Here is a 23,053-nt window from a genome sequence, read left to right as displayed (position 1 = left end):
ATCAAGTTTTTGCAAAGATCAATCTCAAACTTTTAATTGTAATCTTTGTTTTGCAAAATTTGTGTTAAAAAAAATCAGCTTTTTTTTTTTTTAAGAAGCAAAATTAATTCATAATGTATGTGATGCAGGCACAGGACAAATGTTAATTTCTCTAACACACAAGGATGCTACTAGTATATTAGTATATGTAGATATTTCACAGCCTTTACTATATATCATCTGTTCACTTATATACATGTTCCCATGCAGGTAAAAACAATAGCCAGACCTGAGCATACTAGTATTACTGTATATTATCTTGTATATAACGACTGTTTTAATGCTCATACAGACAGAAATGCAATCATTTTGAATCTACAAGAATTTCTACTGATATGCAAGTTTTAAAATAAGAGCATGATGAGAGCATGGCACATGTTGTTTTTAAAAAAAGATATAATAATTTACACAATATTTTTGATTTATAAGTAATCTTCACCTACGTATTTACCAATATAATTATAATCAGCAAAGCCTTAAACTTCAACAATCATGGCAGCTTTACTCATCCAGTTTTATCTCCCAGTTTGTGTGTAAGCTTACAGTATCAATGATACCATAGGCTCAGTAAAGTGTGTGGTGAGAGAACACTACACTCTCAGCTATTTGACCTCTTTGGATTTTATTCACATATACTGACTTTTATGAAAGATTCTTGCTGATCTGTGTAATGTTCACTAATGACTAAATGCAAAATATAAACCTGTGTTTATATATTTACATATATATTTACCAGTGTTTTAGTAATAAAATATAATTCTATTTGAATAAATTCCTACATGTATGTACTTCTTGTATTCCAGATTATTTTATACTGAAACTTCTGGTGATCATATGTTAAGCTTTAGACATTCTACTGAATTAATAATTATTCATTAAGTTGATCATTTACATACAAACACTGAAACACAACTGCCAAACATTTTAAACAAATACTTTATTGCATCTTCCATAACACACCACTCCCAGTTGGAGTTCTTGGACTTAATGGACTTGAGTATATTATCGCATCTTGTTTTCTTTTTTCTACTGGTGGTGCAGTCACAAGAATAATGTTGTGTTGAGGTGAGAATCTTTACTGAAAAAGATTCACAGACTTTTGCACATAATGTAAAAATGAGATGGACATTGTTAAACACATATATTCAGCAAATGCTAAAAAACAAAGAAAAAATCATGACTGAGTGGCCAGCTGTTACCAAAATGTAAAAGTGCCAATGATGCACTTTACTTTCGAAAAAGCAGTAAACAGCAAATGTAAAGTGTATATGATCTTCAGCAAAACAGTAAAGAAATGATTTTTAAAAAAAAGAAAGATGTATTGTTGTGTTGTGTGTTGTTGAAATGTATATACTGTGCAACAGTAACAGTAAGACATTCAAAATATTTAGGTCCGCTTCATGACTTCAGTTGCTTCCAGAAAAAACTGTCACATATCACATATAAAGTACCTTTATATAGTGCAGCATTCTTCCTTTGGAGCTTCTAGTGCCCTTTTTAGATTTGTGAATTGCAGGAGAGCAGTTCAGAAGATCATTTTTGCAAGTTCAAACAAAACCTACAAGAAAAACAAGCAATCAGTGTAACATTATATTAATTTAATAACTCAAGTAGACAATGTCCAACAGTATATTATTGCTTGCAAGGTATAGATCCCAGGTTTGATGTTATGAATAAAGGTTAAGAACAAAGTGGCACTTTTGCACAAAACATCAAATCATATTCTTACACATACAAGTACGAAAGATCTCTTTTTTTTCCCCCCTTACCTCAATAGTAATGAGGATGACTATCATCCACTCCAACCTCAAGCTGTGCTTCTCACTCAGGTGGCTCCTCATCAGATCTGTTAGCTGTGTACAATGTTCCAGCTTCTCGTTCACAACCTGAAAATGTTTCAAAACAAAGTGTCAGAAGAAGAAGAGTCTCTTTATTACAGCTATGGTGCCACATTATTTTTTGGAGCAGCTTTATTTACATTGACTCTGCGGTTGATGCTGAGGAACTGGCAGGTCTTATCATAGAGTTTTTCCAGGTTTTCTCGGTCCCAGTAGAAATCAGGTGTGAGGAGCAGGTCAGACCTCAGGTTTATACAGTGTCTGTAAGATGTAAATACAAAGGTTTTAAAACAGAGTCTGTCATCCCAGAGGTTGAAGAAAACCTCTGTAATTGCAAATACCTGACAGAATTACTTAAAGCTTGAGCTGTTACAGTAAATTAGTTAATTTAGTGAAGAAACTGACATAACAATGAGTGGCAATTACAACAAAATACATAGATGTTAACAACGTTCTGTTACTGATAACCTGACAGACACAAACTGAATTGACAAAAAAGATTTTAAGCCGATTGTCAGAAACAACTGGAAAGATTGTGCTTGCTGTAAAACCTTGAAAACAAAAATAGAAAGGTTACAGTTCCCTCTGAATTAACTGCTAATTGGAGAAAACTGAATTTACCTTAATGTGAAAAGCTCTCCTATCTTCTTCATAACCTCTGCAGAGGACAACTTAACTCTTTTGCCAGACTTCAGTGTCTGAGGGAAAAAATAGATTAGGACATTAGCACTGATGCATGATCTGCCTTAGACACAAACAACCATTACAGATAATCAATTATTCATAATTCTGTGCTGCCTGCTGTTAAGTGTCCACTGTACCTCTGGAATTGATTGAATTGACTCCACAAAGTTGTCTAATGACACCTCCCATATTGCCAGCTTCACTGGAAAAGAAAGAGGTTACACTCAGAGGAGAGGCTGAGTATAGTGCTACCACAAAACAATAACAATCTGTATGATTTACAGTTGTGATGCAGGTTCTTACCAGACAAACATAGTGCATTTGAAAATGCAAACTTCTCCAGAACAGCTTCATGTTGATCCATCTTGTCACTCAGAATAAAGTTGCCGCGCTCAAGCTTTGTATTTCCCCTGAAGAAGAAAATATTAAAATTCTACAAAAAGCTACAGAAAGTCTGAAAGTACAAATAAACAAACAAAAAAAAAAAACCCACAAGAGTGAAGATCAACATACTCTCCAACAATGTAGTTAATCTCCTCATTTTCCCAGTGGACTAATGCGACTTCATAGGGCTGAATCTCATGATGTTCCAATATTCTCATCACTTTTTTCATCTGTACAGACAGTGAAAAAAATGATATTGTTGAAGAGGTATGCAACAGTAGAGAAGTAAACAAGAATTACAATCAATGAAATATTACCGTATAAAATATATATAGTTTTGTTTACCGTTTTCTCCTCAACATTCCAGAAAACTACTGAGCCTTCCCTGAAAGTTCAGTTTCAGAAAGTCAGTCCATTAAAAAAACACAACCCCTTTCCTCATCAAACAAAACATGCCAAATTATCAGTGTATCAGTGTTTAATTTAAAGTGAGCGCAAGCAGTTAAACTTTACCTAAATAAAACACTTATATTTGATCAAAGAAGACTTTAATTTAAGCCATTTTTTTTAAAGATAGTTTTTGATACTGGATTCTAGGGACTCATTTCTGTGAGTACTCAAGTATTGAGGTTCGAAACAGCCTTATCCATAACCAATTAAAAGCAATGCATAGAGTAATCATTTTAAATAATTTTGCATTTTTTTGCAATTTCTATTCAAGACAAAGCCTAAACTTAGCACTTCATTTCTACCTGAAGAAGAACATTAGAGCATCGTCATCTGGTTTTGCAGCCATGTCGGTGCTTATCACCAACACATTTGAGGCATCTGAAATTAAAACATGATTGTCATAAAATGTGTTGGTTGTTCCAGGGAGTATACATCACATTTAATTCCCTGGAAAGTTGCACTGTATGAATAATTTTGAGTCACACCTCTTGGTAAATCTATCTCATGGAAGCCGTGGCTTATCAAGTCGTGGCAAAGTGTTGGCAAATGATACTGATCTGCTGTTGCAAAGGCAATACACTGCATCATATCCTACAGAGAAACACAGGGTCAAATTAATCACTAAAACAAAGACATGGATCAACAATAAAAAGGTAATTCAATCTGATGACTGGCTGAATCACCTTGTCCTCGTTCAGGGAAGGCTGATTGGCTCTAGAAGGTTGTTTTGTTCTTGGTCCTTTGGGAACCCTTTTTCCAGGAACTGCTGCTGGTTTTAAACTTGGTTTTAACACTGACTTCACAAGGTCGGGTGAATAAAAACGCTTCTGTCCACATTTAGTCTGTATCCCAGAGTCAGTTAACAAAGTGCTGCTAAGACTTTTAAATCCACCTAAAGCGGGCAGAACATGTCTTATATGCTGTTGGTGAAGCGTGTTTAAAGAGCAAGTACTTGAAAAGATCCATGGGCCAGACCAGTTTGAGCGAGTCCTGGGTTTGGATTCATACTTGTGTGGTTGGACAGACTGGGAGAGACTGGCGGAGGCACAGATGAAAACTGGTTTCCTCTCTACAGGCCGCTGAGCTCCTAATCTGGACCACAACGTCCGGAGAAGCATCTTCCCATGGACAGCTGTACAGGTGAGCTACAACACAGGAAACAGCAGGCAGTGTACATTCAGGAGATGCATCATGAGATGTTATGCTCTAATTCAACATCACCAGCATTACAGATCTCTGTGAGCAAACCTGGAACTATTAGCAAATGGATATACACTTAATTTCTTTATTTGAGACTTCTTAAATCCAACGTAAATACAAAAATAGGGACCAAACAAGCAGGACTGACCTTGACTACATGAGCAATCAATATCCTAACTAGCACTCTGTTTATGATTTACCCATTTTGAATAAACTGTGTAAATAACACAAGAAAAACAAATACAGTTCTGCGGCTGGTGCTTACTGTAAGTACAAGCTAGCAGAAGTGGTTAACGTGCTACTGCATATCAGTGTGTAGCTGATATGTGGCCGTTAGCCGTTGGTTAGCTTACCGGTAAACGAAAAAGAGGAGATTCACAACGAGTCGATTTTAATAAATTATTCAACACGGGACGTGTTAAAATATAATGGTGAACTTAACACAGCTCACTGCATGACACCTTCCATGACAGACCGAGGAGGCGTGTTTGTGTGTTTGCTAATAAAGTTTTGTTGCCGCTCATTTCCTGTATGAGGTGACGTAGTATCAATGGGATCTCCTGCCCCGAGGTTTGACTGGCAGGCTGGGTTTAGGTTATATGAGCTATGTCAAATCAATTAACTTGGGGCACCCTGGTGGCCTCTAAATAAAATGTCTCCCAAAAATATGTATATTTAAAAAACCTATTCACTGAGCTAGTGGTTTTCACTCTGCAGGTATTGACCACCTACAGTATTTCTGTTTTTGAAATCATTTCTGGTCTATTTTTTCAGACTTTTCTCTTTCTAATTTTTTGCATCAGGAGCTGAAAAGGTTGGGAGTCACTATACTAGGCTAGAGTTTATAGTCCACAACTTAGTATGTCTGTCATTTTTAACATCATTCAGTTATGCAATGCAAAAAATGCTGAACGGACCAAGTGGCAACTACCATCATGCCTTGCACATGACCTGATAGACGACTCACAGTAACATGCCATACAGTCTACATGGAATCCCTGTATTGTGAATAGTGTCAATTTGAAATTGGTACCTTAGAGAAAGGTCTACCTGAAAGACTGACCTCAGGCCAAAAATTTTTCTTCAGTTGAAATGACCTTCACATGCATCTTCATCATCATCTTGCTTTTGATCTTTCATGTTATTGCATGCATCTGCTTGATCCGTTAAATCATGTTGGCTATAAATTACATTTAATCCAAATATCTATTTTTTTGTTATTTCTAAAAGTCTCCAGATGTCAGACCTTCTTGGCTACAGCGCCCCCTCTGGTGGAGCCTGGTACTACCTGTGTTTAGTGTTGCCAGGAGACTTCTTAAAACAGACACAAGTCTCTACTGTATGCTCACTTCCCCTGCAACATTTCTAATTATGGAAGTTATGGAAAACTCTGATGAGGTATGTTAACAGTCATAAGGTATACATGTGTTATTGGGCATTAAATAAATTACACCTGATGTTGGCAGCTTCTTGACCAGGTTTTAATTTGTGATTTTAAATAGTAATGTAGAAATGTCCTACAATAGAATTTATACTCTCCAATGCTTTTTTAATTATTAGGTGGACCTGTCTCATGAGAGGGAGAGGCTGAAGATGAGAATTGCTGTCTTGGAGGAGAGTGTGAAGTCCTGTGAGGTGGAGTGTAAGGCCAGCAGAGAGACGGTGCTCAGGCTGGTGGCAGAGCTGGACCGAGAGAGGAGGAAGGCTGCCAGCAGTACGGCAGCACTCGATTCACTCAAAGTGGTATTTACACAGCTTTTAAACTCTCCTTGCTTAAGTTTTTTAATTATTTACATTTGAGCCATTATTTCCCTGTTAATAATCTTTTAAATGCATCCTGAATTGTGAAGCACTTTGTAAAGTCTGTTTAAGGAGTTTACAGGTAGGTACGTGATGATTTAGGAGTGCGGGTGCCACAGACATGCATAAGGAGTAAACCAGTTTTATGTGAAACCATTCTGAAACCATTTAAGAACCACATATGAAATACAAATATTTGACAACCTTGTGTGGTGCGACTCTTTGTGGTGTTTTTTTTAATCTTTGTCAGGAGTTAGACAGCCTGGTGGTGGGGAGGAGGAGCATTGAGGTGGAGAGGGGAACCCTAATGGAGAGGATTGGGGCCAGCAAGAGAGTCATAGAGGCAGCTCGGCGAGAGTCGCATTGTTTGGAGAAACAGGTGGAGGAGCTTGAAAGAAAGCTCCAGTCAAGCCAGGGAGAGACTCAGGCAGCCCAGGAGAAACTACAGATGTTCCTGACACAGGTGGCAGGTCTGCTGCAGGGGAAGTGTGAGGATGTCATCCTGCCCACTGAGAAAGATGTTTTACACAAAGTGGATAACCTCTGCAATGAGGTGAGAAATAAGAGCTGGGTTTTCTAAGCAACTTTTTAATATTGTAGCCGGCTAATTTGACTAATTATATATACTGATAAACAGATGATAAACACTAACACCATTACTACATTTTCCGGAGGCAGTCTTTGTCAGAGATGGAGGCCAGGCTGTGTCATGTCTCTGAGGAGCTGAGTGAGCAGACGGAGCTGCAACAAAGTGCACTACAGAGGGCTCAGCTCGCAGAGCAGCAAGTCCAGGACCTGAGGGAGAGACTGCAAGGTCTGGAGACTGAGCTGTTGACAGCAGACATGCATCGTGACGGGCTGAGACACAGCAAACAGCATGTGGGTAACGTCACAGTTACGGGAATATATGTAATAAAAGCATTTAAATGAGGGAATTATCCATGAAAGTCTTGTGACGTAAATCCTTGATTACTCAGCATTTCTCTTGACAGTATGAAGAGTTCCTGGAACAGCTGTCAGAGACGATGAAGATTGACAGTATTGCTGTGGATCTAGGCTTCGACATGAGACTAAAACTCATCCTGTCACGTGCAGAGCAGCTTGTTAAACAAGAGGCAACTTCTTTGGTGGAGAGCAAAAGTCTGTCTTACAGTCTACAGCGAAAGGTAATGGCTAATGGTGGTATTATATGTTACAAAGGGATTTAAGCAACCAATCACAAGCTTCTGCAAGTGTGCAGGGCGGTATTTAATAATGAAGATACCATCTTTTATTTCAGTAGTGATGAAAACTTCTTCTCTAAATACGCAAGTGCAAAACAGTTCTTGTGTTGGCATGACCAGCGACACACCTGTAATCTAAATATTCCTGTTTCCAACAGTTAAAGTCACAGAAAGACCAACTAGAGAGCAAAGGACTCCACATCCAGCTCCTGAGGAAGAAGGTGTCAGAGCTGGAGGAGGAGAAGAGGAGCCGGTCAGCGTTGGCTGTGCAACGGGATGATGCTCATCTGGAGGCCAGGAGGCTGCAGAAAAAACTGGAGCGTCTCCAAGGCGAGCTGAAGGCTACCAAGCTGTCCAACACTGAGCTCAAAGCCCAGCTGTCCCACACCAATGAGCTCAAGGTAGAGGGGAGAGGGGTCCAAATTCAATCCAGAGGCATTTTCACCTCATAATGTATCATGTATTTGTGTTAATGTCTGTGTATAGTGGGTGAAAGGACGGGGTAATGCTTTGTATTTGTGCACCAATCGTAAAGCAGGTTGGTTCTGGAAACAACCACGTGTATTTTTAAGCATCGGAGTATTTGAGAGCAATAAGCCAACCTGATAAAGCCGTTGAATAACAGTTGCTTCACTAAACACCTCTGTCTGACGTGCCAAGTTGAAAGTCATGGAACACAGTCAGACCATGCAGGAGCAGAGACAGAGGCTGCATCAGCTGGTGGAGGGGAAGGCCAAGGTGGAGAAGAAGCTGAACACAGTGAGCTCAGACCTCCAGAGCCAAGAGAAGAAGACCAGAGAGGACCGGCAACAACTCAACACCCTCAGACAGAGTCTGGTTGAGCTGTCTGAGAGGGAGAGAGAGGTACAGGAATGATGGATATGAAAAGTTTCGTGTTTACTTGTTGTTTCCACTGCAGATGTTAAGTATTTACTTATGACTGCTGTTTCCAAGGTGAAGAATGAACTGTGTTTCGGTGTCTGTTAGCTGATTATTTTGGTTTTACAGCCCACAACTTCACTGTTTTGGTTTATTCTCATGCTCGCATCACTCTCGTTTCCATCCGCACTTTTCTGCAAAAACAAAGCTCCACAAGATATCTGGCTATTAGCAGCTAAATAGCCAGATATTTCCCTCAAGAATTGGTGGAGACCAAAAAGAGCTAAATGGGTTGAATGTTGGTCTTGCATTCATCAGGTGGACACACACATAAACGAATGATAATATTGTTCTGTACCTGCTGGAGGTAGCTGTTTAAAACGTGATCATATGACAGTGTTGTGTTTATTGCTTGTTTTTGCTGCCCCAAGTGGCCAAGAGTCAAAATACAGCTTAAAAGAGCATCAGAGAACCTGTAAAACCTGTTATTCTATGTCTGTATGTCTATTACTGCAAGTCTGTGTATTAAAACGACGGTAAATCAATTCAGGAGTGGTAGGAGGTTCAAGTGATGTGGTGACTTATATTTACAGTTTGATTATACCTTTAAAATACCTTTTTTCCTCCATTGTTCAGTTGGTGGATTTCCGGATGGTTGTTTCCCAGATGTTGGGTCTGGATGCCACAGCCTTGGCTCTTCCAAATTATGAAATCATCAAATTACTGGAGACCCTTCTTCACACTCATCATCACCATCACCACCTTCATCATGTTAACATGCCGTGGCACTGTCCCACTCACCAGAGGCCTCATCTCCCCCAAATCCAAGACCTTCCTGACAACTCCTCCTTGGGTCTTTCTACCTCCAGGTCTGCTCATCTAGTGGATGCAGTTCCCCTCCATGAAGCCTAGATTTATACAATACACTTATGCCAAACTGCACTTAAAATATAAAGGTACACCTGTGGTCTAAAAGTATATAGAAATAGACCTTATATAGTATGAAATGATCTACCAAATGTCATGTTTTCCTATTTGTGTTTTCAGGAAAAGCTCAGTATGAATATGATTCACTGCACAAACATTAGAAATGTAAAATCACATTTAAGAATAAATAAATAAAAAGACAAATATCAAAATGAGGATTTGGCATTCATTGTTTTTGATGGTCGCATATACATACATTTTTCATATTAATTTTATACCATTATATACACATGTTAAATAATCCTGGACTGTTATACATTTAATACTGAACTGACGGTCATACAAAATATACAATAGTTCTATGTGTCATAATTCTCAGTCAGAAAGTCATATTTTATATTTCGTTTAAAAAATAAAACAGCAAAATGTATAAAGACCATGGATGACTGATGTTAAAGGTTAAACTCTTGAATTATGTCTGGCTTTGATATTAAAACACGACTTGGCTTAAATGAATCTTACATGATTCAATGTAATTCAAGTTAAAAAATGGGTTTTACCACAGACACAGTGAAGGATGTAAGTAAATAAAAGCAAAGATTAGAACCACATGCCAAAATACAGGTAAAAAAATAATTGCAATGTAAGATATATTATTAAATGGGTTTTTTTGAGTTACAAGCTAATTCACAGGCTAAATTTCAGCATTTAACTTTGGTGCTATCCACTGACAGATCTCCTCAGAGAAATATAACGTGTATATGCCGCTGAGTTTATCTGCAGTTCATTCATCCAGCAATGTCCACTGTGGGCAAAAACAGTTTCTTCAGTTTTGTTACACCAAAGATGCTCCTTAATCGACACAGCATTACACAGAGTAACATGGTGAGATGCTTGATCCTATGTGCTACACACAAAGATAGTAACTGTAGATGGCAGCTGTTTTTTTTTTGCAGTTCAAATGGATGACCAAGATCTGTTTTTGCTCCCAACATGATCGACCATTCAAAGGCTGGAACCCTTTGAAGTCATACTGATGCAAGAATACTGAAATGAAACGCTCTCACAGCCAGCCTACACTGGAGGTGGTCCGTTAGTGTAGCTGAGCATCGGGTAGAAGGAATGGGCAAAGTTGTTGGACTGAGCACAGTAGTCCTCCTCGGTCATTGGCAGCAGGAAGGCAAAGACCACCAACAGGAGGAGGAAGAACTGGAGAGGCAGCGCTATCCAGAGGACACGCCACAGAAACGAGGACCCACGACCCGCCGATGTCTCCGAATCAGAAGGGAAGGAAACGGATCCAGCGTCGCTGCGAGACCTGCTCACACACACACACGCATCACAACGCAGCACAGGCTGACGTTTAGTTACTCACATCCATCAATAACAACATCCTGCTATCTGTTTTGTCATTTGAATCCCTAATTAGTCATTACTGTATAATGGCAACCGTAAATGTACCAAATTGTTTTTCTTTCACAAAAATAAAAATGAATTAAATGAGTCTAATTCAATAACCAATCTTCACTGGAACTGCTCTGTAATCTAATATCCTTGTCTCCATACGCTTCAGACTTTTGTTGTGTTGTCTATCAATTTTCAATCCAAATAAGATCTCATGACAGTGCTTGACGTAAGCACCATGCTGTGTGTTGAAAGACATCGCCAACACGGTTCAAAGCAACGTTGGGACAATGTTTCACATTGTGATCTACATGCTGACTGAGACTGGGTGGATAAACACAGTAACAAAGACAGTCACAAAACAGTTTTCAATGCATACATACTGTACAATCCTCCAAACAAATACATTTAATATTTGAGCTTGCATTCCTTCACAAAGGATGTTAGGATAAAAGACAAAAGGCATGCTGCAAGTATCAGCTGAATAATCAGATCTTTTTTTAAAAGGACTGAAAGTTTGTGTCCTGTTGAAAAATGCAAAGCATGCCGAAGAGCGTAGCGATTAGAAACAGCCTCTTTGAAAAGGCAGTTTAGCTGAGATTTTTTTAAAGGAATAGTTTAGGAAATACGTTAATTTGCTTTGTGGCTGAGAATTTGAGAAGGTTTATACCACTGTCAAGTCTGTGAGTTAAATATGAAGCTAGAGCCAGGAGGCGGTTAGCCTAGCTTAGCATGAGGGCTCTAGAAAAGAAAACAAATAAGCATATTTCCAAAAATGTCATACTATTAATTTAATTGTATAATTTATAGTCACCATCACCCTCAGTAGAAACTGTCTTCTTTAAGCCTCAAAGTTTAGAAGTTAAAGGGAATTATTGTAAAGAAGCTTACTCACACTTACCTACTGTGGAAAAAAATGTATTTCTTTAAATTAGGAGAAAACAGGCCTGCAGTACTCACTAAGTGTATTTCATTAAGGTGATACCTGACTCCAGGAGTGCATGGACATTAGTGATGTATGACTGTACACTCAGGTTGTCCTATGTGTGCCAAATGTGCCCCTTACCACTTCACAAATGGAGACCTGAGAGGCAAGACTCACAGATGACAGACTGAGGGGGGAGGGGGGAGATGGTGGATAGTCGGTGAGATAGCAGCAGCAGAAGAAATGTCACACACAAGAGAGAGAGAGCAAGAGAGAGAAAGAGAAACTGCAGCCTTTGCATTGTTCATTGCAGACATTTACTGGCTCGGCAATAGGAGAAAAAGAGTGTGTGTGTGTGTGTGTGTGTGTGTGTGCGCTCAGTAACAGCGAGGGAGTGTTAGATATAGAGAAACATTTGTGTTATACGTAAGAAATGCCCTCTGGTTAGCGATATTAAGCAGCCAAGGACATTGGCATTGGAGAAGAGGCCTTGCACCATTCCTTGTGAAACAGTTTTATCAAGGATGTGTAGGCTGCATTTCACCTCGTCACCTAGCCTACACAGAGCGTCTAGACTGACAGAAGATGATGGAATTCACTATCATGAGCTGCTAAAGAATTAAAAGCTGAAATTAGGATTATCTTATTCTTTAAAACACCGCTGTTGTTTAAGCCTTGAGGAGGATTAGAAAGCATGGATCGGCCTCCAAGTGCATCATGGGCTGATGAGTTCCATTATCTTCTGGGTGTGCTAGAAACCAACAGAAAGGTACCTGTGGTGTGGACTGCTCACAGACGTTCCAGGCTGTGACAGACTACATTTGCCCCGTTGCTGTTTGCAATGAACAGGGGGGGGGGGGGTAAAAGAAAGAAAGTATGTTTCAGTCCAGGCAAATCAAGACAAAGCTACCGATGAAAAGAATTCCCAAAATGAAAGAAGTGCAGCAACAAAATCATGTGAGAAGGTGGTAGATTTTGTAACCCGAACAAGGAATCTGGCTTTTCAAAGTCCGCAACTACTTTGAAGTGCTTCGGTTTGTGAGTGCAACAAACTGATTGCAAATAGGAAGCTACAAATTATGCAATGTGAGGCATGAATTCCACATTTAGTAACATACACATAATATAAGCAGTGACATGCTTATTTGGACTGATATTTAGATAAATAATGAATCCATGCTGAAAAATATTGCTTCGTCATTCTTGTAGCCTACAGTATAAAACAAATATGATGTCATGCTTTCTCCATCATAAAACACACAGTTCCTTCGCTTCTTTTGTCAATTTAGCAGTTTCATGATAGCCAGTGTTCCTGGGAATAACACTACAGGGATCAAACCAAAACTAGAGTGAGAAGAAATTAGAGGAAAGTCTAGTGGGAGAGTCTTTTAGTGTGGAAATAAGAAAAAAAGTGACAACCAGGGCAGAAGTGAAAAAGTCATCCAAGAAAAAGGAGGAAGTTAGAAAGAAAGGATTCCCCAGTTCTTTGGCAGGGTTTACTCTGGGAATAGACCACATGCAAGAAGAGTAAAAGGCTGGGAAGAAGTTCAGAATTCAGAGGGAGGGAGTGTAAAGCAGGTTGTGGAGGTGTAGAAAGGTGTGAGGGGAGATCTTGGGATGAAAGGGGTGAATATGGCCGTAAACGGGGCATTTGGGGCACAAGTTACTGTATGCACTGTCTCAGAGGGGTAACCGAACACCTGGCTTCTCATAGAGCCGCATGTACAGGTAGGTGTGTACGTTACCGATCGTCGCCGACTCGGTGTACTCCTTCCTGATACAGGACTGAGGGAACCAGACGTGTCCAGCTCATCAGCAGACGACCAAGATGACAGATCCTGACAAAGGAAACGTTTAGATAGAGAGAGAGTAAGAACATGACGACACATGAGATATCAGACTGTGGTAGGCAAACAGCAGCCCATGGGCCAAATCTGGGCCTCCAGTAGTACTTTCATTCAGCCATAAGAGAAGTAGACCACTGTTTATTGTGTGCATAACCTATTAATTACATCTCTAGTCTTGTAGTGCAACACACTATTCATTTTGCCACATGAATAGTAAGAATAAGCTGCTGTAACTCTGTTAACCCTCGATACAATGCCCTCAGATACAATCCTAAAATAGACAGTTTTAGAAGTAAACAAAAGATGCTGAAATTATATGGTCCTGTGTTTCCACTACTCCTGTAAAACTGAACAATGCTGGGAACAATGGCCCACAGTTGAACATAAATGCTGACCCCTGATATTAGGGAACCATACCAAATTTTAGTCTTCTCTGAATTAAATCTAAGCAATATTATTTTCCAATTGTATGTAAACCTAAAATGTACAATAAATGTGAAAGGCTGTTTGTAAAATCTCTAAAACTAAAAACTGCATCCACAAGGTTACAAGTACCAGGGCCACACAGGTAACACTGCACAGGTATCCTGTATAGTAAGTGAAGGTCTACCTGTTGACTGCTTGTGATGTCCAGAATCTTGGCCAGCTCTCTGAGGTCTCGGGTGACTTCCTTTAGCAGCAGTTTGAGGCGGTTCCCAATAACATGAACCTTCTCCTTGGCCTCCAGGCAGTCGCTGCCCTGAGAGTTGACCAGCAACTGGAGGGACATGTCTTGAAGCGAGGCGACTTTGAGCTGGGAGTCCAGCAGCTCCTGGCGGATTTGCTGTAGGAGAACTAGGATTATTCTTACAGTCCTCTTGTGTTTGAAATAGGTGTTACGGTACTTTGATCCATTGCGTTTAATGTATATTTTTTGTTAGTGTCCAAAACTATGACCATCGGCCCATTGAACGTTGAAGGACTGCTGCTAATTTAAACATGTCTTGTTTACAAAGGACAGTGTTAGTGTTGAACTGAAATTAAATGTTGTTTCACTCTAAAATAATGAACTAATCATACTATATAGATAATATTCATGTACCATATAGATTATAGTTCTGTACCGTAAGTGTTTTATGATGCTCGTGGAGAGTGTCACTGTCCTGGATGGGGTCAATGGGAACCACCTCATTCCTCCTGCGGTCGATGTTTTCCAACCAGAGCAGCAGACCATGACTCATCTCATGGAAGTCCTATTAATCAGATTTGGATCAGGAAAGTAGAGATTCAACTGTGTGCATAATTACGGCTCACATTAACATTCAGAACAACTGAACTTGCCCCCTGTTTTAATTTCAAGGGTCGAACTGTAAGGATGATGGCTGGCACCTACTTGACATTGCATGAGAGCTTCCTGTAACGAGGACCTCCACTCCTCCAGCGAGCTCCCCAGTTTGTCCCAGTGGTTGTTCATGTCTTTCAGTTTGGCCTGCAGCTCTCGGGACTCCTCTGTGTCCGACTGCACAAACTCAGCACTGCACAGGTTGATGGACAGCACAATAGCCTTGCGCTTGTCAAACGCCTTCTGCAGCTCCTGTGAATGCAGTCATCCAGAGCAACGTACAAAGGATGTCACAAAGAGAAAGAAATCTAATTTTGCCAACAATAAAAGGAACAAAAAACATACCATACAAAGGTAATACCAAAATAAAACAATAATACCTTGAGCTTTTTGATGCGCTGCTCGATCGTCTGGATGTCTGTGCTGAGGTCCAGCCTCCGCTGCTGCTCCAGCTCTTCCTCCGTCTCTCCCAGCCAAGACCAAACATTGTTCAGGTCAGAGTTCAGCTGCTGCCACTGCTGCTGGTTCTGCTTTGTGCGCATCTCTTTGCTGAGGTCCTGAGCCTGCAGGAGCTCCCAGCGCTCAATCACTCCTAGATTGCCGGGTGTAAGAGAAAAAAAGATACACCATGTAAGCTGAATTCACCATAGCTGTATCCCACTGGATAAAAGCCAGCAACATTTACACATTTCAACCTTTTCCTTTCATATACATTAATTTAAATGCATGGTAATGTAGAATACATGCATGCACGACAGGTTGTGGTGTAGTATTACCTGATGTCTGGGACTCTGAGCTACTGGGATCTGCCAGTCCAGACACTGTGTCTTCCTCCTCCTTCAGCTCAACGCCCATCCTCTTCACTGTGTCAATACTGCCCCGACACTCACCCAGCAGCCGCATCTACAGAATGGATGTAAGTTACGAAGATAACAAAGTTTTTTAAGCTGGATAATTAAGAAAGTACTACTCTAAAGGTGGATGGTAAGCTAAAAAAATATGAATGGACACTATTTAAAAACATGAATAAACATACTTTTTTTTAGGTCTTATACCAGTCTGTTGGTTGTTACATTGCATATAAATAGACAAAATAGAATTAATTATCACTTTAAGTACAACTTGGTTGAGTAACACATACATATCCCATGTACGACGCATCCAATTCTGTGCTTGTGGGTGTGCGACTGCGGCTGCTGTCTGTTTGTTGCAGGTGGAATCGGCTGGCATCCAGAGAGTGAATATGTGAGTCCGTAGAGGCAACCTCCCCTGTAGACAAAACATCAACTGGTCATCTTTGCCGAATATGATCAAATATTCGATCATAGTGGTTATTTGAAATATGCTTTACCACCCAAGAAGAGATAAGGCCCCGTTCAGACAGAGAAACACAAGACAAGAAATGAGTTGAAAGAAGTAGACAGGGATGCAGACTGGTTTCCCGACCACTTATCATTCATGGTGCCTGTCGCAGTTTGACAAGTGGTCGTTGGTTGCTGCATTTCCTAAAAAAATTTTTTCCATCTTGCTTCATTTGAGCATTTTTCCTACAAGAAGTGTCTCTGTATGAACGGAGCCTGTTCAATCTTTACTTTAAACAAATCTGCAATCCCTTCAGCAAGAAGTTCAGAGTTCAGACTTGTTCACTGTGACGATAAAACAACATGCTTTTCTGAAACACAAAATGCACATCAAAAAAATCCACAGGGGTTAGCTACACAGCACACTGCAAACAAAAGTAAAAAAGCCAGTTACAAAGAAGGGTTAGGCTGAATTCCATTTCAGTTCTGCTGAATTGGAGAACAATGCAGAACCAGTGAACTGAAGAAGTAAAAATGGAATTGACCCTATGCCCCAGTGTTAGAAAGTGTTGCCATTGGTTACAGTGTGTGCCCAAAGTGTGTATAAGAGAGGAAATCAACACAAATCAAAAGCCGGTGAATAGGCTATAAGTGTGCTATCACTCAAAGTGCAGCTGTTATTTCTGGCCCCAAACACTTGTGGCATGCTGGGGTCTGCTGTTGCCTACCAGTGGAGGACCTCAGTGTTTGTTCTGTAAGTTTAACATAGGCCTCAGGGCTCTCTGGGATCACTATATCTGGAAGAAACATTATACAGTACACACATTCAGCAGTGGGCATTGCACTGTTTGACTCCATGAACTGATTAACCTGGTATTCATCTGCTGTGTTTACCCTTGATGATGCACAAACAGATACTTTATCACATGAAAATACTATGTATTGACAAAATGTTGTATGACAAACCTTACCCATCCAATGTCTACAATAAACCAAGTCAAGTATTAGCAAATACTCCACGGCCCATGACTAAAACTATGGCTCAAATACAAATTGTCTGGCACTTGATGCTACATGTGAAGATATTCTGAAGATGTTATTTCTGATGACCTATTCTTGCTAACGTTCAGTCCCTACAGGCAAATTTTCCAGGTCAGAGTCATCCATTGAACAGTACCTTAGTACTGTTTGGCATTTAGTGTCTTGCTCAAGTACACTTCAGTTGGATTGATGCAAGGGGTCGCAAGATGATGAATTGGACAGTAAAGAAGAAAAACATTATCCTGTTACATATATTTGTATTGTATTGTATTTTTCTGACTTTTCTCTGATCTTTGCTTTTTTCTTGTGAAATACTGGATTGTTTTACCTCTTTACCCCTCAATTTATTCAGTCATTCACAATCACATAATGAACAATTATTCAAGTGAAACAGTAGTTTAGAGGGGAAAGTCCTCTTTGGTGGCACTGCTCACAACTCAAAAGACTTCTGCAACCTGTGACGAGGGGTGGCGACTAGACACTGCTTCAGCCGAAAAGGCTGGTAACCACTGGATTAAAGGATGCTCTCCCTTCTTTCTTAAACATTCCTGTTTTCTACATCTCAACAATAGCCACCATACCTCATACACCATTGTTCTAAATCACAGTTTTCTTAAAAGTCAGAATTGCTAGTTTAACTTGAAGCAGAATGGTGTGTGTGTGTGTGTGTGTGTATGTGTGTGTTTGGAAACTAACCTGACATGGCTGAGGCAGGCCGCTGGAGGAAGTCTCCCTCCTCACTCTGCTGCTCTCTCAGGGCCCTGCTGGCGCTCTCCAGCCCGCGGCTCAGGTCGTAGTCATGGTCCCACTCCAGGGGAATGGAGTCCACGCTGGCTGGGGTGTCCCGGCCCGAGCGCTCGGTCCGAAGCTGGGCCGCCAGGGAAGCTGAGCGGCCGGAGGAGGGCAGAGGTGACAGGAAGCCATCCCCCAAACGCTCATTCCATGGTAGGCTGGACAAATCACCAGGCTCGTCCAGCTCCAGCTCACGGTCGGAGAATGACACTTCAGTATCATCATCTGCAAGCTGGAGAGAAAGTTCATGACATGTACAGTTTGTGCTGACCCCTATTTGGTGCCTGGAATCAAGCCACAATAGATTGTAAAATCATAGATTAATTTAAAAAAAAATTTAATTTTTGCATTTTGCTTTGCTCTTAATCTCTTACAGGAAGCCGAATGAGCTTTTTGTAGTAGCGCTCCACTCGACCGAACACTTCCTGGCAGTAGCGCTGCAGCTCTTCCAGCTCCTCCTCGATGACAGCAGCATCCAGAGGCTCGCTCTTCTCTATCAGCGCCTCCCCCTGGTGGAAGATGTGCTCGATCTTGGCTGTGGTGAGGGAGATCTCCTGTTGGAACGACTGTGGGAGAGGAGGAGGAGCACAGATAAACAAGTCCTCACCCATTCTGTTTTTCATGCTATACACAAGGTTCTTTCACAATCTCAATTTCAAAATGCATGACCCAGATGTTCATTTCCTGATCTGATATAATAATTTTAATGATCAGTATGACAGTCTACCAGTATGATAGTCATATTACAATAATAAATATGCAATGTCAGTCTAGCTGCTTTTCACAATAGCAAATATCAGAATATATGAGATGTCTGGGGTCTAAACCTGTTTATAAAAACACATATCAAGCTAGAAATTCTTTCTCAGTACATATTTAGGCCTTTGTCATCATAGTAAGAATACTTCAAGAGATTGTCACTTTTGAAATGGATCAAAAAGTGTTGCATGTCATGCCCCTCTCTCTCCCCCATTTCCTGTCTGCCTCTTGAGTCTCAATAAAGGCGAAAAATAGCATTGAAAAAATAGATAAGCAAACAAAAGTGAGCCAGTATTTTGCTTTATTACCCAGTCTGCTACAGAAATTTAAAAAAATAAATCTTAAGTGCGCAAGACAATCTCAAGTGCCAAAATGTCTGGTCGTCAATACAAAGTAATGAAATCAGTAAGTGGACCATGTGGGTTTGACATATTGTGACAAACCTACCCTGAGTTGTTTGATCTTTGCCTGAATGTCACACTCAGAGAAGTGTTCGATGTTGGTCAGCTGCAGGTCCATCTCTGTCAGCCACACCAAGATGCCGTCTCTGGCTGTCTCAAACTCCTCTCTCTGACTAATAAAGTGCTGTATATTTGAAATAGAGATGCTGCTGTTAGAATGATCTACACTTATTAGTACATATTAAGCTCAACAGAGCCTTCTCTGTGGCTTCATTAGTCACAGTCAAACAGGCAGAACATAAGGTGCAACCATCTTAAATAAAAGTAATTTGAAGTAATCAAATAAAAACTAATGAATGTAGTAATGTATGTACCTTAAGCCTGCGGAGGATTGATGCCACCCTCTTCTGCAGGTTGTCCCATCGCTGATTGGCATCCTGAGCCATCTCCCTCAGGCGACAGGAAGAGTCAGTGCGGTTTTCTCTGGCCAGGCGGCGGTATTGCTTGTTGATTAACTCCAGCTGGGTTAGGCTTTCGTGGACTTGCCTCTGGAAGGCCTACAGAAACGAAGAACTTTATTGATCATCAACAGCACCAATCTTCTGGGTCAAGAAAAAGTAATTTGTCATGTGGCCTGTCTGAGTTTAAGTTTTTAATAGTTTTGCAATACCTCAAATTTCTTAAGTTCCTCCTTGGCTACAGTGTACAGTACACCAGAGGAGTTGGGCAAAGCAGCAGTCTTTTCTGAAGTGGCCAGCCACTCCTCAAATCGTGCAAAGTCATCTAGGAATTTCTGCCATAAACGCCATGTCTCCTCAATCCTAACAGAGGGAAATATTTGTGAAAATGTAGTTAGGAAAACGTAATATTTACATACAATAATAACAATGACCTGTTTTCCATCCATACTATCCACTCTTTCTGTTTTCATCCAACATCTTACTTGAGTCTCCTCTCCATAGACAAGGCACAGATGCTCCTCCAGCGGCGATCGAGGCTACGAGTGGCCTGCTGGATGGAGTCGCACTCTGTATCGGTGGCACAGGCGTCACAGTCGTGCAGAAGCACCTCACACAGATTCAGCACAGACGCCACTCCTGTACTGTGCTTCTCTATGTCCCGCTGAAGCTCCTTTGAATGGTGAGAAAGAGGGAAACAACAACGTAACACAAAATAACAATGACTTAGCAATTACTTGATTGAATTGAATGATCCCTCCATTGATAGACATAGATTAATTCACGAGATAGTTTTTGATTTAGCAGTCCCATTTAAGTTTTTAGAAACTACATTTCAGGTCTGCATGTCTCTGTTTAATCTATTGGAACTATAGCTGATCCACACACAGGCAGTAAATAAGTGCTTCTCTATTCTCTAAAGAGTGAGAATAAAATCTAGAAGGTAGTATTGTACACATTTTACGCACTGCACTGTACATTATGTTACCTGCTGCAGATCGAGCTTCCTCTGAATCTCCTGAAAGTCACAGGAGTCGTAGGCGATGGGCTTGGACAGCTCGGTCTCGATGTGGGCCAGCCAGGAGCGAAGGCTGCTCATATTCTTATCCAGCTGCTGCACGGCCACCAGAGTCTCTCTCAGCTTCTTCACTCTATTAACAGAATTCATTCAACTCAGCACAATCTAATGCAAGATACTCTAGCAAGGGTGAAAATAGTAGAGCAAATTAGTTTGGTGTCTTATTCTGTATGTGATGGAACAAATTACAGGACGATTTAAGCTACTCGGGTGTGTCTTTTCACCTGGCTCCGATGAGATCCAGGAGGTGCTGCCAGCGGTCACTGACTTTGGTGAGTTTTTGTTCGATTTCAGCTGCTTTGCTCTTGTGACTGGCTCTAGCCAGTCGCTCTCCCAGCTGGTGCAGCTGCAGCTTGTTCTCCTCAGCCACAGTGATCTCCTCCTGGTAGTCCTGAGACACAATGCAACACAACCAGTGTGTAAAGTGTAAAATGTACTATATTCTACTTCCTCAGCAGCAACACATCCACCTCCGCAATCGTCACTTCATCAGTGGAAATACAACAGGGTGTGATTTTAACTGAAGCAACAGACGTAACAAGGATGAATGACGGGTGCATCATTTAAGAGGGCATAAAGCTAACTGTCCTGATGCCAAATCTTGCACAATGTGTGAATGTCAGATATGTCTGAGATGCCGGTGTCCACTCAGGAATATTTCTGTTTACCTTGCGAAGCTTCTCGATCATCTCCTCAATGCTGATGTCTCCATTTTGGGAAACCTTGCTCTCCATGTTGGTGAGCCACTCGCAGAGCTCCTTGTACTTTTCGTTGAATACAGTCCACTCATTCAGCTTCTCACTCACCTGCTGCCGGCGCAGAGACAGCTGCAGAGGCACAGCAGTATATATTCAGTAAAGTACATCACCGTGCAAACTGCATAAAAACAGTCAATGTCAATGCATTTTAGACAGAAGTATATTCATGTCAAAAAGTCTCAAAAGGAAGCAGAGATCACAGAGATCACTGCACCATGACTGATTCATTTGCATCGAGCAGCGAGTGTGTGCTTCTGTGTGTTTCCTGTGTGCGTATTTTATCTTCTCTACACAGGATGCAACTCTGAAAAAATTATGAGCTTGAGGTTTCTATTTGCACGTCAAAGCAAATGCTGCAGACAGGAAACTTTGTAGTCAAATGACATTTTGAGTTATATTTAAGTAATCTGAAGAACAGTGCATACTGTATTCATAAATTAAACTTTTTTTTAGAATTGTGTAAAGTGAATGTGAGAGGAAATGCTTTCATTTTAGCTCTTGTGTTATCTCATTATTATATTATGGATTGAAAGTCTCGGTTTGAACATTCACCGTCCATAATATTCAGTTGCATTTCTAAAACTCACTAGTCACATAAATATTCCCGCCTTTTATCCATATGATGGTAAACTGTATTTGATGTTGGCTAATGGACACCACCCAAAGTATAACAGTCTTATGATTTGTTTGACACCAGCACCACCATTTGGTATCTCAAAGAACTGCACAGACAAGACCAGACTATCACATAGTGACACCGTGGTTAATACAGTGTGATGCAGGGCATGGCTATGAAGCAATTGTCCATAGTTTTATTTGAATAATGGCTCAGTAGCTGATCAGATACACACTACACCGTATATATATCAAAAAAATCAGGTATGCACAGGTACTGTGGACTGTACCTGGTGGCAGATTTCGTCCCATTGTCGATGCAGCAGCTCAATTCGCTCCTGCAGGACAGACAGGTCCTCAGCACTGATGTAGCAAGACAAGGACTCTCGCAGCACAGTCAGATGGGCCAGATCCCCAGTCCAGCCATCGAATGTATTCTCCAGGTCCTGTTATTGAAGGGTGAAGCAGTATTACCAAAACATCCACTTGTAAATCTTGCAGACAGAACTTTTACCAACACCTCTTGACCTGAACAACAATTTCTTTCACAGTCAGCTCAACAGATGAGGCAAGTTATTTAAAAAAAACTCTACACTGATTCTACTTTTTTTAGGTCAAGGGCCCCAAAGCGATGTTGATTTTCAGCCTGTTATTGGTATAAATGTAAAGTTTCTTGCTTTGTATAAAATTTCCACTTATTATAATTATTGAAAAATGCCTGGAGGCCGTTACCTTGCAGCGCATCTGCTCAGCTTGCAGATCCTCGTGGTGATGAGGAAGAGGCTGAGAGAGCTGCCGTTTGAAGGCGCGAAGTTTCTCCAGTGATCCACCAATACCTCTCTCACACCTCTCCCAGTCCTGTTCATTACACAAACAATGGTTGCAACTGCATCAGAACAATATAACTTAGAGTTAAACAGCAAAATAAC

The 23,053-nt window shown here is 40.7% G+C and overlaps 3 protein-coding genes across 5 annotated transcripts in view; 1 reads left to right on the top strand and 2 right to left on the bottom strand.

Moving 5' to 3' along the window:
- Positions 1–959: 959 nt before the first annotated feature.
- On the bottom strand, positions 960–4,513 carry rmnd1 (required for meiotic nuclear division 1 homolog). The gene is made up of 11 exons (XM_070920631.1): positions 4,079–4,513; positions 3,881–3,986; positions 3,698–3,773; positions 3,291–3,330; positions 3,075–3,175; positions 2,865–2,971; positions 2,699–2,763; positions 2,499–2,575; positions 2,018–2,138; positions 1,809–1,925; positions 960–1,597 (listed from the first exon to the last, which is right to left on the bottom strand). Exons 1-11 carry the CDS (start codon positions 4,511–4,513, stop codon positions 1,565–1,567), a joined length of 1,278 nt encoding a protein of 425 aa, XP_070776732.1. The 3' UTR covers positions 960–1,564.
- Positions 4,514–5,966: 1,453 nt separating this feature from the next.
- ccdc170 (coiled-coil domain containing 170) lies at positions 5,967–9,409 on the top strand. Its single transcript, XM_070921049.1, has 8 exons — positions 5,967–5,993; positions 6,156–6,338; positions 6,646–6,948; positions 7,074–7,274; positions 7,388–7,561; positions 7,777–8,019; positions 8,279–8,482; positions 9,134–9,409. The coding sequence occupies exons 1-8, from the start codon at positions 5,967–5,969 to the stop codon at positions 9,407–9,409; spliced, it is 1,611 nt and encodes a 536-aa protein (XP_070777150.1).
- A 227-nt stretch (positions 9,410–9,636) lies between these two features.
- Positions 9,637–23,053, bottom strand: part of syne1b (spectrin repeat containing, nuclear envelope 1b) — a 73,072-nt gene continuing 59,655 nt past the window's right edge. For all 3 annotated transcript variants that reach the window (XM_070920886.1, XM_070920888.1, XM_070920887.1), the window contains 21 exons: positions 22,857–22,982; positions 22,415–22,570; positions 21,420–21,578; positions 20,976–21,142; positions 20,662–20,824; positions 20,159–20,346; positions 19,886–20,036; positions 19,590–19,772; positions 19,262–19,399; positions 18,430–18,621; positions 17,960–18,287; positions 16,951–17,019; positions 16,063–16,190; positions 15,698–15,824; positions 15,302–15,513; positions 14,973–15,173; positions 14,704–14,832; positions 14,211–14,423; positions 13,499–13,591; positions 12,527–12,585; positions 9,637–10,742 (listed from right to left, as the gene is read on the bottom strand). In XM_070920886.1, the coding sequence (XP_070776987.1) occupies positions 10,499–10,742; positions 12,527–12,585; positions 13,499–13,591; positions 14,211–14,423; positions 14,704–14,832; positions 14,973–15,173; positions 15,302–15,513; positions 15,698–15,824; positions 16,063–16,190; positions 16,951–17,019; positions 17,960–18,287; positions 18,430–18,621; positions 19,262–19,399; positions 19,590–19,772; positions 19,886–20,036; positions 20,159–20,346; positions 20,662–20,824; positions 20,976–21,142; positions 21,420–21,578; positions 22,415–22,570; positions 22,857–22,982 (3,426 nt within the window). In that variant the 3' untranslated portion in view covers positions 9,637–10,498. The remainder of the gene's footprint in view (positions 10,743–12,526; positions 12,586–13,498; positions 13,592–14,210; positions 14,424–14,703; positions 14,833–14,972; positions 15,174–15,301; positions 15,514–15,697; positions 15,825–16,062; positions 16,191–16,950; positions 17,020–17,959; positions 18,288–18,429; positions 18,622–19,261; positions 19,400–19,589; positions 19,773–19,885; positions 20,037–20,158; positions 20,347–20,661; positions 20,825–20,975; positions 21,143–21,419; positions 21,579–22,414; positions 22,571–22,856; positions 22,983–23,053) is intronic.

Source organism: Enoplosus armatus, chromosome 15, assembly GCF_043641665.1.
Source record: "Enoplosus armatus isolate fEnoArm2 chromosome 15, fEnoArm2.hap1, whole genome shotgun sequence".
NCBI classification, from domain to species: Eukaryota; Metazoa; Chordata; class Actinopteri; order Centrarchiformes; family Enoplosidae; genus Enoplosus; species Enoplosus armatus.
This window is presented reverse-complemented; position numbering and strand designations above follow the sequence as displayed.